This window comes from Tigriopus californicus, chromosome 9, assembly GCF_007210705.1.
Source record: "Tigriopus californicus strain San Diego chromosome 9, Tcal_SD_v2.1, whole genome shotgun sequence".
Lineage (NCBI taxonomy): Eukaryota > Metazoa > Arthropoda > Copepoda > Harpacticoida > Harpacticidae > Tigriopus > Tigriopus californicus.
In genome coordinates this window covers 10,292,163-10,307,881 of record NC_081448.1, presented here as the reverse complement: position 1 = coordinate 10,307,881, position 15,719 = coordinate 10,292,163, and the positions used below count along the sequence as shown (strand labels likewise).

The 15,719-nt window shown below is 43.7% G+C and overlaps 1 protein-coding gene across 1 annotated transcript; it reads left to right on the top strand.

The window, feature by feature from the left end:
• The first annotated feature begins 1,863 nt into the window (after positions 1 to 1,863).
• Positions 1,864 to 8,592, top strand: LOC131886724 (uncharacterized). The gene is made up of 4 exons (XM_059235124.1): positions 1,864 to 2,322; positions 2,425 to 3,151; positions 4,655 to 7,557; positions 7,639 to 8,592. The coding sequence occupies exons 1-4, from the start codon at positions 1,864 to 1,866 to the stop codon at positions 7,945 to 7,947; spliced, it is 4,398 nt and encodes a 1,465-aa protein (XP_059091107.1). The 3' UTR covers positions 7,948 to 8,592.
• Positions 8,593 to 15,719: the final 7,127 nt, after the last annotated feature.

Genomic DNA, 15,719 nt, shown 5'->3' with positions numbered 1-15,719 from the left:
GCATTTAATCCCAAGAAAATAGTGTATACGCTTCCAAAGAGATCTAGACAGTTGCTTACGGTAAAGAGAGTGAATTGACGGAAGGCCCGTTTTGAGTGCCAGATGGATCTACTACATGATACCATAAGTTTGAATGGATATGCATTGGAACGACATCTTTTTGACTTGTCTTCTTGCTTGTGGTCAGAGTGTGCATGTTGTTGACTCTTTGGACAACACGAATGTTTGATCAGGCCGTCATGATTCATTCGTGAATGATGAGCGATGAATGAAGATGAAGAAGTCATGTGATCGCGGGAGAAAATTCAATGGAATTCGCCTATCGCTTAAAGCCTCCTTAATGGCTCGCTCACATGTTCCCGAATGAAAATATTCCGCCAGTTTGGATGTCATGCCAACAGTTTGGAGTCAGTCCATTTTATGAGCCGGCCAGTCATAAAATGGAAACAACGAACACACCCCAAAAAGTGATCGGCAAAGGAATGGAATTTTTACACCAATATTTGATTATGGAATCGGTGATAACTCGAGAATATGGATCCGCTCAATCGAGTGTATCAGAATGTGTTAATATCTGCAGTATATGGCAAGATGCCTGTGCAATCGCGTTCACTCCCCCTTGTACCTAATCCTGTACGTAGGTGCTATAACAAGATGCAGGCCAATCGTTGGATGCTGTAAACGAAGTCGACGAGAAGAAAAAAGATCTAACGTATTCACCGACCGCAAACCAACCCGAGTGCGAAGTTGAGTAGACAATGTTTAGTCAACCAAAGATAAAAGGAAGCCCTTAGCATCTCTCAAGACCACTAGAGTCTTCGTTAACATCTCCGTTTATTGGGAATGAAGTGGCTTTCTGTCCGATGAAATGAAAGCTCGCGCGAAAAGATCCAACGTCAGACGGCCGAACGAACGGACGAACGATCGACGAAACAGAGAGGAGAGCTTACTTGCCGATGAACGTACTTCTTCTCTCTCTTTGCATGTGGGCACTTGAGTAGTAGCTACACCTTTTACTAGTACCACTAGTTCTAATACACGGCGAATGAACGAGAGAGAAGCAGAATTGTTACACACGAATGGCAGAAGTAGCCGGCAATGACGGCCACCAAAGCTCCTTCATAAAGGGAGAGAGCAGCTACTTTAAGATGGGAAAGAAGGCATTGCAAGGAGAGAAATGTTGAAAAACGTCATCTGCTCGCAGAACGCTAGCTAAGAGTCAATGATTGCCTTCGGTTTTAGTATGGCGACTACTGGCGCGGCAAGCGAGTGGTGTTGTTGGTTGCTCTGTGGTGACGAGGGATCACATGGTCGAGTTGGACAAGCCGAGTGAGGAGATGAGAAGATGATCCTCAACCAACCCACCAACCATTGGACTGTTCCCCCCTCTGTTTCGGAATTGCGGTATCAGGCCTTTTCAGTTTCCCATGCCAATTGGGGAGGGAACTGCAGTTGCTCTCCGGGTGTTCAAGGATGTACACCTCGTTTATGAGGATCCTGAGTTATCATTCTGGAGCTCAAGAACATTGAGAAACATCCAACCCGTGTGCAGGCAAGCATACTACATGCATATTCTCATAAAAGCCCGATCCTAAATCCCCCGGCTGAGCACGAGTTTGGATCAGAATATTGCAGTAGTTGACAGCATGGTCACGGTTCCGGTGAGTGAAGAAGACACTTGGACTCAAACCGGAAAGGATCACGAAGTCAGGTGAAGAGTTACACTTCAAGTGTTGGCCAACGCATACATACAAACCCACACGTACACACACACCTGCTCATCCCTCTTGTCCACTTGATCTGGATTGTCATGCCGTCTGATTCCGAGTTGGTGCGTACTTTGAATATTCTGATTGTGTCGCTATGATTCGCCATGCATCCCGACCTCGAGCTCCGTCTCCGCCTCGACAGAACTCCTCCTCACCCACAACTAGTTTCATATATTCCACACACAATGAAAGTGATAATACCTACAGTGTTGTCCAAGACAGTGTTATCTTGTCCTCGTCGCCACCCCCACCTCCTCCGAAGAGGCGGCATCAGGGGGAGGGCCGGATGTTTGGGGACAGCGTGACAGCAAGTCCGGCCGGAAGTGTATTATCATCAGCAGCCAAGCCTTCGGCCCCGTTGGTCACTCACCATAAGAGCTCATTGAGACGTCCCTCGTCCCAAGTAGACGACGGAAACGAATCATTGCATCACTTGTACCATCTTAAAAACCACGGACCAGGTGGAGGGATTTACGATGGGGCGACAGTGGAGGAAATCAAAGCCCAATTTCAGAAGCAAATTGAGAATATGCTGCAGGGAGGAGGAGGAGGAGTAGGAGGAGGAGGAGGAGGTGGTGGTGGTGGTGGTGGTGGCGCTCGCCATGAGAGGAATCTTCTCCCTCCTTCCAACAATAACACTCCACATCCGCTGCAGTCAGGACAATTACCCCCTAAAGGCGGTATTAGTGGGTCTTCGCCACAAAAGCTACCACCTCCGCATCCACCACCACAACTACCACGGCAGCAACAGCAACAAAAGCAGCAACAACAGCATCGCTCAGTGGCCGTTAGCAATAACCAAGTCCGCAAAAGCCATATTCTCTCCTCAGGGGAGAGAGAACTTAGTGACATCCGCGATCTTGAAAGAGAGAAGTCGTTTTTTGAAGCCAGATCGGCTGTTCAGAAACAAATTGAGCGGATCTTCAGTGATGCCTCGACGACAAATCATCCTAAGGAGATCAAGCATACCATGCATGGTGTGAGTCATGCCCTGCCAGGACAAGATGAGGACTTCCAACCTCCTCCACCTGTGCATTATGGAGTGAACCAAGCTGTGATCCAAAATGGCTCTGCAGCTCTACGATCCAAGAAGAGCAACAACAACAATGAAGAAATCAGCAAATGGAGATCGGTGGAAAGTGTACTGAATTCCACTGGGGATCATCAGTATGGTCAAGAATCCTTTTCATCCCCTTCAGTCTTAAGCCCGAGCAGATCCAATCCGATTCACCGCAGCATGGAGAGTGTTCATCACGAGATCAAGTCGAGATCTCCAACGGGATTGGGCTTGAAGCGAACCAATGCGGTGGATATTGACATACGAGATCCCGATCTTTCCGAGCGTTTGAGATCGTTTGAACAGTCCGATGAACAAGCAAAAGGTAGGTGTTGTCTTGGCTAAGTTTTTCCTTGGCTAATTGCCGAGATTTTCCAATTGGCTCAAACAAGTGACTTGCGCAAAAAGGTATCAATTTTTTGCTCTGGGGAAACTCAATCCGTGTCAAAAGCTAACGCAGCGTGAAACATCAATTTCAAGGGAGTCTGATCTTGCATTTCCTTGAACAGGTTCAATCCATGCATTCTAGAGCTTGGAAGATCGACCGACCGCGATAGATTCGATTTCAAGCTTTGGCTACTCTCTGAGTTTAGAAAGTTCTCGAGGCAATGAGACCAAGGATAGAACTAATCCTAGACATCGCCATGATTGAGAAATGTGCGTTTTCTTGACTCGCGCCTTTTTGTAAAACGAAAAACTTTCGATCCATCAACGCGTAAAGAAATTTAGGATTCCTCTTTTGTGTCATAGATGTGTTTGACTTCAAATGCCAGGATTTGCATATCCTTTGTTTGTCAACCACCAAGTTAAATTCAATTTGGCCCGTTTTTGGTCACGAAACCATTAACCCCGAAGGCCTGGCCAGAAAATGAGTTGATGATGATCCGTTGGAAGGATCTGGAGCGAAATCAATTTGGCCAACGGTAAAAATGCAAATGGAAAAAATGGGAATTGAACGCTTCTCAGCACCACCAAGTTGCCTCAAAGCTTAACGACCAACAACTCAATTTCGTAATCGTTTACTCCTATGGCTCCGAAACTTGCAAAATGGACACCTTTTTCCCCTTGCAAATCAATTGCCATCGCTTCTGGCCAAGTGATATGGGGCCCTCATGCATTTCAATGGATTTCTTTGGCCGGCAAAACAAAAAGAAAAAAACGAACCGAGCTAGAACCGAGGTGGCAGAACAATCTATAGAAGATTTGGCTCGCAGCTCATCACGTTTTCTTGGACTGAAAGCAAAAAGAGAGGCGAACAATACCTACCCGCCGGAGACTCGAGTGGGAAAGGCAACACTTTTCTTTGACGACGACCACGGACGGCTACCGCCTCTTTTTTTCTCATTCATTGACATCGACCGACTCATTGGCGGGGCACACAAGCGGCGGATTTATGGATTATCATTATCGAGTTAGAGTGTGCACCCGTTTCAGCAGGTGCCCGCGGGTATTTTTGGCAACTTGAATTGAGCGATTCATTCCGCTATCAAAATAGTTAAGTGGGCGTAATTAATTGCATACCTACAATGCGTGTTTATTGTGAATTGCCATTGGGAAATGGGGCGAAAAAATCCAACCCAATTATCATGGGAGCCTTCGAATTATGCTGAATTTAGATTGGAAAGCTTATTATTTCTGCTTCCCCAAGGCTGGTTGAGGGGGCTCATCAATCAGAGAAACAAATAAACTTGTGTTGGAACACCCATTTTGCTAATGACTCCAGTAGGAGCCAGCCTCCCATTGGAAGTCATCCATTGCTTTATGAATTAGTGGTTTAAATCACGGCCGTACCATTTGGCATCTGTTGATGAGCATCAATCCATTTCAGAGTTATCTCCACATCCATCTTTGGGCCGGGATACCCAGACCTTTCCACTCAATTCTTCCTCCCAACAACCATTGCCATCAACTAAGAACGCTCAGCAGAAAGAGTACGTCAAACACAAAGTGGATTACTTGGGCGCACTTCCAATAAGTAATCGATCAACCAATCTCGCTACGCTACAAGAGCCGTTGAAGGATCTCTATTTCAAGTATCGTGCTCTGCGGAACCTGGGCCAGAGTAACCTGCCGGGGACATTAGAGATCAATGACACGGGTTTGACCATTCAATACATCAGAGAGCTGCACAAGGGGGTTCAGGAGATCTTCAATCCATTTCCCACCATTGCAGTGTGGGCCGCCGTTAAGTTTGTCCACAAGCGAGAGGTCACGCAATTTGGCACTATGCACCATCGTTTCGCTTTTTTGCCACTCATTAGCGATCCCGACGGTCAAGAGAAGAACAAACTGTTTCACGATCTTGACTTGAATGAAGTCGAATTGGCGGCAGACTCTCCTCATCCTCCCGTTTTTGCATGTGTGATGCGCAGAACCGGATCGCCCAAGAAATTGGAATGCCATGGGTTTGTTTGTACCTCCTCTGAAGATGCCATCATTGTGGCCGCGAATTTGTATCAAGCTCTTCTCGAGACCATGAAGAAGCAGAGACGTCGCTCAAAAAGTCGGATCTCGCCCAACCCTGACGACATTACCCCTCCCCCGACCATTTTTTCGGATTCCGACACCACAACCCCCATTCGACCACCACGAACTAAAAGGAAAAAGAGCGGGCGAAATGGTACGGCCGAGTCATCACTTAGCAGCAAAACGAGCTTGATCAATCAAAGGAGACGAAGCGTGCGAAGTAGTATCAGGAGTAATCGGAGCAATCGAAGTGTCAGATCTAATCATAAAGGCCCGAGTGTCAGTTATGACCCCACGGGCAAAGGAAGACTCGGAGGTGTGGGCGGAGGGCTGTCAAAATCGGATTCCAGCAGAAGAAGTATTCGATCCAATGCAAGTCGACAGGACGCCTTTAGGCGGAGTTCCAGAGCCAGGGGAAGCCGACGAACCACTCCGGCCTTTAGCTTCCCTTCCACAAGTGTGGCATCAAATTACGGCTTGACAGAGTCCGGCACGGATCGAGGGGATGTTTATACCAAAGTGGCCATACCTAGAAGCAAAAGCTTCATGAACGTTAACAGTCAGTACAACCTTCAAGAACTCTTCCGGGAGCTCAAGGAGAAAGAAGGAGTTGAGAGAATTGATGATGTTCTGAAAAAGGTCATCACTCCCAATGGCATTTCCTTCAACGAGATCAAACCCGTCTATCGCGAACTTCTCATGAAACTAGCCATGACCATGAGCCAAGATGAATTATTTCAGAGGTCCAAATCTATTTTGACTCAAGAGAAGAAAAAGACGCAAAAGAAATCTGTTAAGAAATCCAAATCCTCTTCGGTCGCTGGTTCCGAACAAAACACCTTGAGTAGCTTCCTGAGGATGACATTCAGTGGTGGTAACAAGAATAGCAACAACAATACGAGCAACAGTAAATCCTCGTCGTCCCCAGTTGACAAGAACAATCAGCGAAACAACAAGAATCCCCTGTCTCTTTCGTCGCCCTCACTCAATGAAGGAAGTCCGCATTCGTCTTGGAGGAAAAGCAGCTCTGGCTATGACTCAGCGAGTCCACACAATAGATCGTTCATGTCGGGTACGATTGGCAATTCGTCCAATGCGCTTTCCAAATCCCACTCCACCATTGGTAAGATTAGTAAGGCGGACATAAGCGGACCAATTCCCATCTTGAATCAATCACCTCTCAATACAACCACTCCCGCCAGTCATGGCAAGTCCTACAATTCGAGTAGCAAACTGAAGCCATTCCACCCCGGGTCCAAGATCGAAGAGGACGACTCCGTAGATGATGCTTACATGTCTTGCTCCGAATGTGGTTACGAAAGTGTCTGTACTTACGACACTTGCTCCTGTCGAGAGAAAGCACCTCCCTCTAAACCATATCAGGCGGGTCCCATCTACTCGACACAAAATGGACCATTCGCTCCTTTGCATGGCCGAATAAATAAACCCCTTCCGAACATCCCACAACCATCCAAACCTACTGAACCCGAATCTGATGTCTATTGTGACGATTGCGATGGCGAGTCCTGCATATCTGATGACAAATGCTATTGTTCGCTTCGTGGTCATCCTGGAATGAGCATCTCGACAAAGTCCAGGGCATCTTTGCACCCGAGGCAAGATAACCATGGCATTGGACCATGCCATCACGAGGATGTCGCCATCGTTTCTCATCTTCGACTTCCCAACAACACCACAATCATCCACTGTAACGGGTCTGATACCCTTCGTAGCCAACATGCCCACTCTACTGTATCATCCACCTCATCGACCACTTCATCTCAGTGTAGCAGTTGCATGACTTGCGACAGTGGGAGCACTGCCACGGACACCACTTGCTACTCGATTAAGCATCAGCAGATTAGTCTCTCCACTTGCGACACGCCACAAACAGCTTGGCGAAGAAACAACATTCGGATTCTTCAACACCACAACAACTCGCCCAATGGTATCCACAAGATGTTGCCTTGCTCTGACCGGAGCACGTGCTCTGACTACTCCACCGAATCCCCGTTGAGCCGGAAGAACTCGGGTGGTTCTGGGTATCATTCCAATGATTCCCTCTCGGGACCCCACCCGGGGCGTCTTTTCGTCAGCAACCCGGCCAAGGCGACTCGTGCCGGAAGTAAGGCCCCGTCCACGTGTGGAAGCAGTTCCTGTAGCTCGTCTGGAACGAGCTCGTGCAGTCAAAGGAGTTTCTCAACGGATGGCCAAAAGAGCGCTTCCAAGGTCCTCATGGTATCAGCCGTGGATCGGCAGGGCAAGGTAAGTCCCCAAGTCCCCGAGAATGGGCACATACATTTCGTTGACATTTTCAGGATCTAAATCCTCTCCTTACCTTTTCAGGTCTTATATCGTGGAGCATCCAACTCCAATCTAGACACACTTCACTCGCGGGACTCGCATTCACACCCAGAGGATAAGAAGAGCGTTCTGTCTATGAAGAAGTCTGCGGAAATTGCCGCCGTATTTTCTGGTGCCAGAATTAACCAGACCACCAATATCGTCGACAATGTCGACTCGGACTTAGATTCCACCGATTTAGTCTATGACTCCAAGCGACCTGCTTCCAATGGAAGCAATGGCAGCTGTTCTTGTGGCAACAGCAACTTTTCGCGCGCTAATTTGCAATCGTCTTTGGGCTACTTCCCTTAATTGACAATCTACGTTCGTATGATTGTCCTTGCCATCAATCTAGAGACTGGTATCATTATGATTGTTTCAAATTGTTAAGAATTGATACAAATTGTGCGTTTATCTAAGAAAGATGTTATACATTCATTTATTATGTCATTTTGTTGTAACGCTATGCTCCACGGGATACAAGTGCAATATTTACTTCCCTCCCAAGCATTATCAAATGATTAGCTCTTCTTTGGCGGATCATAATGTCATTGGTGCAATATTTCTTCTTCCTTTTATCCTATCTGTATTTCAGTATCTGAACCAATTATCAGTATTAATTTTGTTTGTGCAATTTTGTTACGCCCTTCGAGCGAACAATTTTCGTATTTATTTGCATGGTATGTGAGTGTGACTGTGATCGTTATTTGGCCAAGTGCAATACCTATTTTACCCGCCCAATCTGTGATATTAGTTGGTTAAGGCTCGACTATTTCCCCATCATCTGACCCTTTCTGTTCAGTTCGGGACAGGCTGGGAGAAGTGCAATATTAGTATTAAGTTGGTTTGTTGAAAGAACCTTTTCAAATTAATTCTTTTGTTTGATTGTTATTCGTGCTATTGTTTTGTTATGTTTTACCTAGACCCTTTTATAATAAAATCTCTGCTACAAAACCAGTTCAACTTTTATTGCCATTCTACGGGAAATGAACGGAAAACCCAACTGTAGTATGTACCAATGGAATTCGCTGATGATAGGTAACGGTGAAAATCATCGTACCTTCCGTAAAAAAGTTGTTTTTGAGAGACCACTCTTTACTCATACGGTCATGATCGCCCGTATTTCTTGGTTAGAAATTCTCGGGAATTTGCATATCTTTCCAATCGATTCTTATTGGTATTCACTTAAAGCCACAAAATCTAGTTCGAGTCATTGTTAAAGCAAAGTACCAGGCGCACCCAACATTTGGCCATTTTTGAAGGCTTCTAAATTCAGCCCAGTAGATTCATCACCTCCTTTTGAATTGGAAGTATATGCAATAAGAGTAGCAAAAAAGAAGCTCCAGGTTCTTAATCGTTGTTCTTCGTCGTTGGTGGCAACAAACATATAAACATTCAGGAAACGCAACATGATTGACCACCAACAAGTATATATATATAATCGAGTTACTTCATACGATAACGCAAGTAAGTTCAAGTGAAGTTGCCAACAATAGATAGATTCCATTACAGTCGACGCAAATGTGTGAATACGTACGAGCTTCTATTATCTTCTTTTCTCAAATGATAGCATTTTAAGAGGGGAAAAATGCCTGATCAGGGGTTCTGGGCCTGTAGTTCATTTTCTAATGTTTGACTTGATTTGGAATCGACACAAAAAGAGCTGGGATCATCTTTTACTCGTCAGACATTAAGAGGAGGCCACCCATAAGACAAACCTGAAGGCAGATGACTCATGGTTTCTTCGAGTTTGACCGAGAATCAATGATCAAAACGTTCCCTTGATAGTGGAATGTATGCAAAAAAGATCCCGCATTAGATCGTTAGAAATATTCATGGTTTGTCTGTATGAAAAATACTAAGTCTGAGCAGGTTAAGAAAAAATTCGGGCATTAACATAGAACTGCATCTGGCAATGCAATAAAGGAATTGCCTTGGGGAATTGGATGATATTTGTAATCAGATACTTGTGAGGTAGAGGGAACAAAATTTGTAGTTGCATTGGGTTGCAAACTGTGCTTATAATTCCAGGCCACTCTGTCTCAGAATGAAATTGAAGACGGATGGTGATTTTTGGGATTGGAACATATGTTGCAAAAATTTAAATAACTGGACTTTTCCATATGCCATTTGAACAACATCAGCAACCTTTTTTCGTCAGAAATCAAAAGCGGAAAGCCTACGTTTCAATTGCGATGATATCTTCCATCAAATGACAGCAACAGTTGTTTGCTAACGAGCGAGCCATTTCGACTAATGAATAGCGGTAGAAATTCCATTAATTGGACCAAAGACATCTTGGTGTTGTTGATGTTGGTGGTGGTTGTGCTTGGTTCTTCATCTTTCTTCATATGAGAGAAGCCGACGGGCCCTTTTGTGATAGAATTTGTTCCGACCACAAGAAAGAGACAGAAAGAGAAGAGGAGCAAAAAAGATATTGGTTTCTTAATTGTTAATACATTGTTCATTGTTTTGAAAGCTACTCGAACTTTTGGCACCAAATCTGACTTTGATCTTTGTTTTCGCCAAAAGCCAATTTGCCTGTGTAAAAATGATAGAGGGGTACCTCGTGCATTGGTATATAATCGCTCACGTTAAGTAACCCTGCTTGACTTTTCAATTAGGAAAACAAAGACACTCACCATTTAACCACGACTGCTCACGCATTTCCAAAGGGCAAATTGACATTTGGTCATGGCTGCCAAGCCATGATCCATCCACTCAACGGCTCCTCAAATGTCGTCAAGCATGCATGAAATCCAACCAAGTTATCTTAAGCATTCATTCTCTAGCTTCTGTCTGTCATGTTTTCCAAACGCATCGCTCATAAAGACTCTCCTTTTTTCGTTCAATGAGGAAAAGAAAACATCCATTGAAAATATATTTCCCTCCATACATCGGAATTCAATGGTCAGAGAGATGCGGTTCACATTTGTTAGCAAGAAAACAGGTGCTATGCTGCAAATCATGCCTGAAGCGAGAGCATACAAGAAACGAAACATCAACAGATGGCTAAACACTGGATTGCAGACTTGGATTATTTTTACGGTCATTGTACGTGTACACAATATCACATTCCATCCGACGGCCGGGGACATTGGGCTATGGAAAGTAACCCATATTGCCAATGCAGTGCAATAGATAAAAGTTTCAACCTTTTATTGACGGCCAACCCCCCCAAAGATCTTGATCTAAAACGCAAAACATGCCAAAGCTTATTGCAAGATGTTTTCCATCACGAAATTCGAATGTCTGTTCACGGTCAGTTACAAAGCAGACTTGGTAATTGTTCTTGGGCAACATTTGGCCCGCTGCCTCGGGGGCTATGATTGATAAGATAGTGTTGCAAAAACTGGGTTTGGAGTGTTGACAAAATCCCACCTGAGCATGCTAGCTTACATTAACTGTATTGAAGAGAAGGAAGGCTCTTTCAGAATCAGAGTCCAATGAACAGTTAACTAACTACCCATCGCCCTGAATGAACAACCTACCAATTGATTTTGACGGCCAGTGGTGGACAGGCTTTGAATGTGGCTAGTTGGCCGTTAAAGATATCACGAGATCCCCCCACCCCGCCAATAGCAGCCACCACTTTCGAAAGGTGCCGATTATGATAGCAAACTTAGATTTAAGGCCCCTCATTTCATGATTAATGGTCACGTGTGATGGCATCCATCGCTCGAGAAAAGGGAGCAAGTGTTTGTCTTGTGTTTGGACTTTCATGAGGCCGAGATCAAATGAGCAACGAAAACCCGCTGCACATTATCCTAAAGCCTCCATGACGAGTCTGAAGATTTCAATATCTCTAGCTAACGCAGGGCTATTGATTGGTTGTTGGTGTTGATGAAGTTGATTAATCCCATGCTAGATCAAGAAACCTTGATCAATAACCAACTCATGAGATGCGATGAATGTGTGTGTGTCGAACAATTAGCTTGAGGCTAAAAGATGAACCAATATCGGTCTGATTGGAAGACACATTTATCTTGGCCAGAGTAGGGGCATCATCATATTACGGTTACCGAACTGACAAACTACAACTAACTCCTTGGGTTCGTTACGGACATTTCACATTAAACAATTTCGGCCCGCTTGAGGATGTCATTACTTGGGATTTACAATACCTTCAACTCTTTTTGTACTACTACTACTACTACTATTACTGCTATGCTACTACGTGGACGGTTCAACTCGAATCCTCTCCTTTGCATTGGTATGATCGGTGCTTAAAGAGTGAAGGCTTCCCTAGCGTCGCTCAATGGGAACGATGATTCTTGGTGATCTCAAGCTGCGACCGCCAAAAAGCCCTATCTATCTCACTCCATGCAAAATTATCTTGTGAATGCCTTGTTTTGCCCCAAGCTCGTGTTAAAACTAATCCATAATGCTATTTTCAGCAGGGATGAAGACCAAGAGAGAGGGGAAGAAAATATCTTTCGATTGACTACTGTGCTGGATTGGAAAAACACTCGATATCAAAGTTTGGTCGAAAACGAAATACCTTGTTTGAGATTGACAGAATGGATTCATATTGCTTGATTTTAGGTTGATGAATTAGTATGGATCAAGGATGTGTGGTGGATCATCAAAATGAACTTAAATTGAACTGTTTGCCCACGGCCCAGGCCTAATATCCAACTTTCTTTTAGACTGTCTTCAAGTTAAGATGGCTCAGGGTCGACTACTGTAATAAATGGCGAATGTTTTGAGACTAGTCCTAGGATCAATCCATATTCCCACTGGTTTTCGAGATTAATCGCTTGATAATTTCTTATCTGAAAAAAAATCGACATCATGGCAGGGTTTTTAATTGCTCACTGTCTTACAGCAGTTTAATATTCTGAGGGCTGATTTATACACCGACTGTTCCTTTAGAGGCAACAGATGTAGATTACAAATTGCTTTCGTGTAAGAATTCATTCAAGAGAGTTCCACATGAACGATTAAAGCGATTCTTGTTGATGCTCCCATACACTGACCACAGGAGCTAAATTCAGCCTAGTGAGCACCTAAACGCAAAACGCACCTCTCCCATCATGATTCTAGATTGTGAGATTGTGGATAGCTCACAATAACCTGTAGGGACTCTCGCAGACAAAATTGATTTAGACACACTTTGCACAAGCATCGACGAATGCGTCTCGTGGTACAGTCATTCCAAGAGCTCACGTCCCAATTCTCAAAACGGGACTCCGGCAATCATCATCCATTTCATCTCTGATTTTGAAGGACTAATGAGATCGGGAGAAGGAGAGAAAAACGATTTCGCAGCTCTTTAAACTTTTTGATAGATCTGTCATCAGCCTTTTTAAAGAGGCAACCCAGCCACCAATATGCAATCGAACTAATGGCGGCACCATTCCTTTTCATACCTGATGTTAAAGCGAGGACCTGGGGTGTAAAAACGATTGTTACTAGTGGCTACCCATCCTCATTAAGCCGGGACTTATCAGCATCCCTTTCCCGGTTTCGCATTTTTACGAGTTACCAACGATGAAACCTTTTAAAGTGGGGGGAGAAAAAATCAATGGAGTGTTTTGAGGTTTTTGCTCCCACATAAAAAACTTGCCCTAAAAGCCTCTTGATTTGGGGGTTGTTACGGAGAAGAGCGAGAACAACGACCCCTGAACGAGCCCCAAATCGTTTATAATGGCGTTTTATACCCAAATTAAGTTATGCCAAAATCTTGAGGCGACAAGAGGCAGGCCATTTCTTTCATCTGAAGTTCACGACTTCCTCCGTCAAACTACGAGTAAACGGCGACGATAAATGGATCGTCAGGATGGAGTAAAACAAAGAGAATCATGGCTTCATGACCATCCTCGATTCACACCTACATGCCTACCATAAATTGGGTAGAATGAAGTCTTGAATGTAAAGACTTCATTAAGTTCTGGTCCGCCTAGTGGTAACGTGTCGGGTGAGGATTTCGAACCCTGAACTGAATGGGAATTTCAAGCATGGTTCTTTTCTCAGATGAGCATGTCAGAACAGTAAGGAAAACACGTTGTTTCGTGAATGGTAACAAGTCGGGGGTTCGGTTTCGTTGATGGGAAAAAGCTAATCATTACTTGGACTAAATGCGCTCAATTGGTAGGCTTTCATTGCTTTTTTTAATTTCAGATACTAGAGGTCGGCGAATGAAGTTAGCCACCACAACGTCGTTACAAACATTTCCGATGGACAGTGTCACGCTCGTATCAGATTGGTTCTCCGTCTGTGGGTGTGGCTACCGTCTAAGAATTTCCTTGAGAAAGACGAGGGCGGGGAAGATTCAAACTAGGGACTCTCTCATGAGAGAAAAGTGCACTAATCCTTACACCAGGTCCCTTCCCTTTTGACAGCGATTTGGGGAAAGAGTCGAAACAATTTCGTGCTTTCGCATTTCAGATGGCATTTGGGCTCGTTGAAAGGAATAAGTCCAAGCTGCATAGTCAGCTAAACAATTTGTAACCGACCATAGTACACACCATCCATTTTTACATTGATAGGCCCTGTGCGCTTTGTGTGGTTATTCTCCTCCCATGGATATATATATACTGTCTTCAAAACTGGCAGCTATTGCTCGTTTCAAAACCTTTTTTTCTTGCGAACAATTATCTTTGATCTTACATCATACTAATCTCGTCCGGTACCGAAAAGAAATATAATTTGGTCGATTTCAGAAGTCATTGTTTCAGGTGACGAATTGCCAAATTTGTGAAACTTTGTGAAATAAAGTTTAAAAGAAAGAAAAACAGTGTAAACCGTAACGTATGAATACACAATAGGTTATGCTTCGAAGCTAAGATAAACTAAACCCCCCTAAGCGAAATTTTTCACATATGCAAAATATGAAAACGCTTTGAAACATTATTTTTATCAAGTTTATACATTGCATTGCAACGTAACAACGTATGATTTTATTTTATAGAAGTACATTAATGATTTCATTTCTCAACGGACAGCACAACTGACCCAGTGGGGAATTAAACTGAGAAGAAATAATATCCGTCATGAATTCGAACACTTAATACTTGATTGCAAAACCCTGAACAAGTTCGAAGAACCAAAACCCCAGTAAAACAATTAAAAAAAAAATAAGGACAAATGGCCTTGGTGGAGTAGCTTTATATTCTGGAGCGCTTTCTTCTTATTGATATGTGCCTTTGCTATGGCTCTAACAATTTGATGGATTTCAAGAATGCAATATAATTTTAAAGTTGAGCCCTTAAGAGCACGCATTTGGAGTTAGAGACATCCATGCTGTCGATACATTGGGAGTCATATGTATTGAGGAATATGGTTTCTTGCATAGCGAAGGAGAAATCTTGAACGGAGCCTCTTTGTATCTTCATTAGGTGTGCTTCTCTAAAAGTATTTTTTGTCAATATGTTTACAAACTAAAGTAAAATCCAGAGAAAGCCACACCCTGATCATAATGACGGACTGTATGTCCCATCAAGGAGAGACACGTGAAATAGGCACAATCACAGTTGGCGTAACCATTTCTCTGCAAATAGGACTGTGCTCCAACTGATTATACAGCAAGCTACGAATTATTCCCAACAACGTCAGTGTCGTTATTTCTTTGTTTCTTTAAGTCTTGTATCTCGGTTTTGTTAACCTAGACCAAGCACCATTGCCGGACCATGATTTAGATCCAGTACTAGATTGCGATGGTAACAATTTGCTACGCTACAGATATCTGTCCATCTACTCTTTGGGCCATAATTGGAAATATGTACGAAGATTGCAAACGGTCTCATCCAAAATAAGTTTTTCAAATAATTCGTTTTGAACACATGACACATGATTATAATCAAGAGGGCACTACTTAATAAAGGCTGAGATAAAAAGAAAATTTGTGCAAGATTGAGCCAATCTAAAGAGCCTCTAATAATAGGAACATTGCCTTTTTTCCACTTTGGTTCTAGGCAAGTTCCAAAGCAATTATTTTTCAATGACACCAAAATATCTTTCAGGACTTAGACTGCGCATCTTTATATTGTGGGAGGATGGGGGCAGTTTTGCCAGAGGTAGCAAAATGTTCTGTTCCAAAAACTGAAGCCATTACCAAATCTTTCTTTCCAACGTTTGTATAA

What these genes read in the sequence shown, in the direction of transcription:
- LOC131886724 (XM_059235124.1), top strand. Translation starts at nt 1,864, where the DNA reads ATGATTCGCCATGCATCCCGACCTCGAGCTCCGTCTCCGCCTCGACAG. An exon ending in TGCAGGGAGGAGGAGGAGGA is followed by an intron (nt 2,323 to 2,424) that starts GTAGGAGGAGGA and finishes CATCCGCTGCAG; the next exon opens with TCAGGACAATTACCCCCTAA. An exon ending in CCGTGGATCGGCAGGGCAAG is followed by an intron (nt 7,558 to 7,638) that starts GTAAGTCCCCAA and finishes TTACCTTTTCAG; the next exon opens with GTCTTATATCGTGGAGCATC.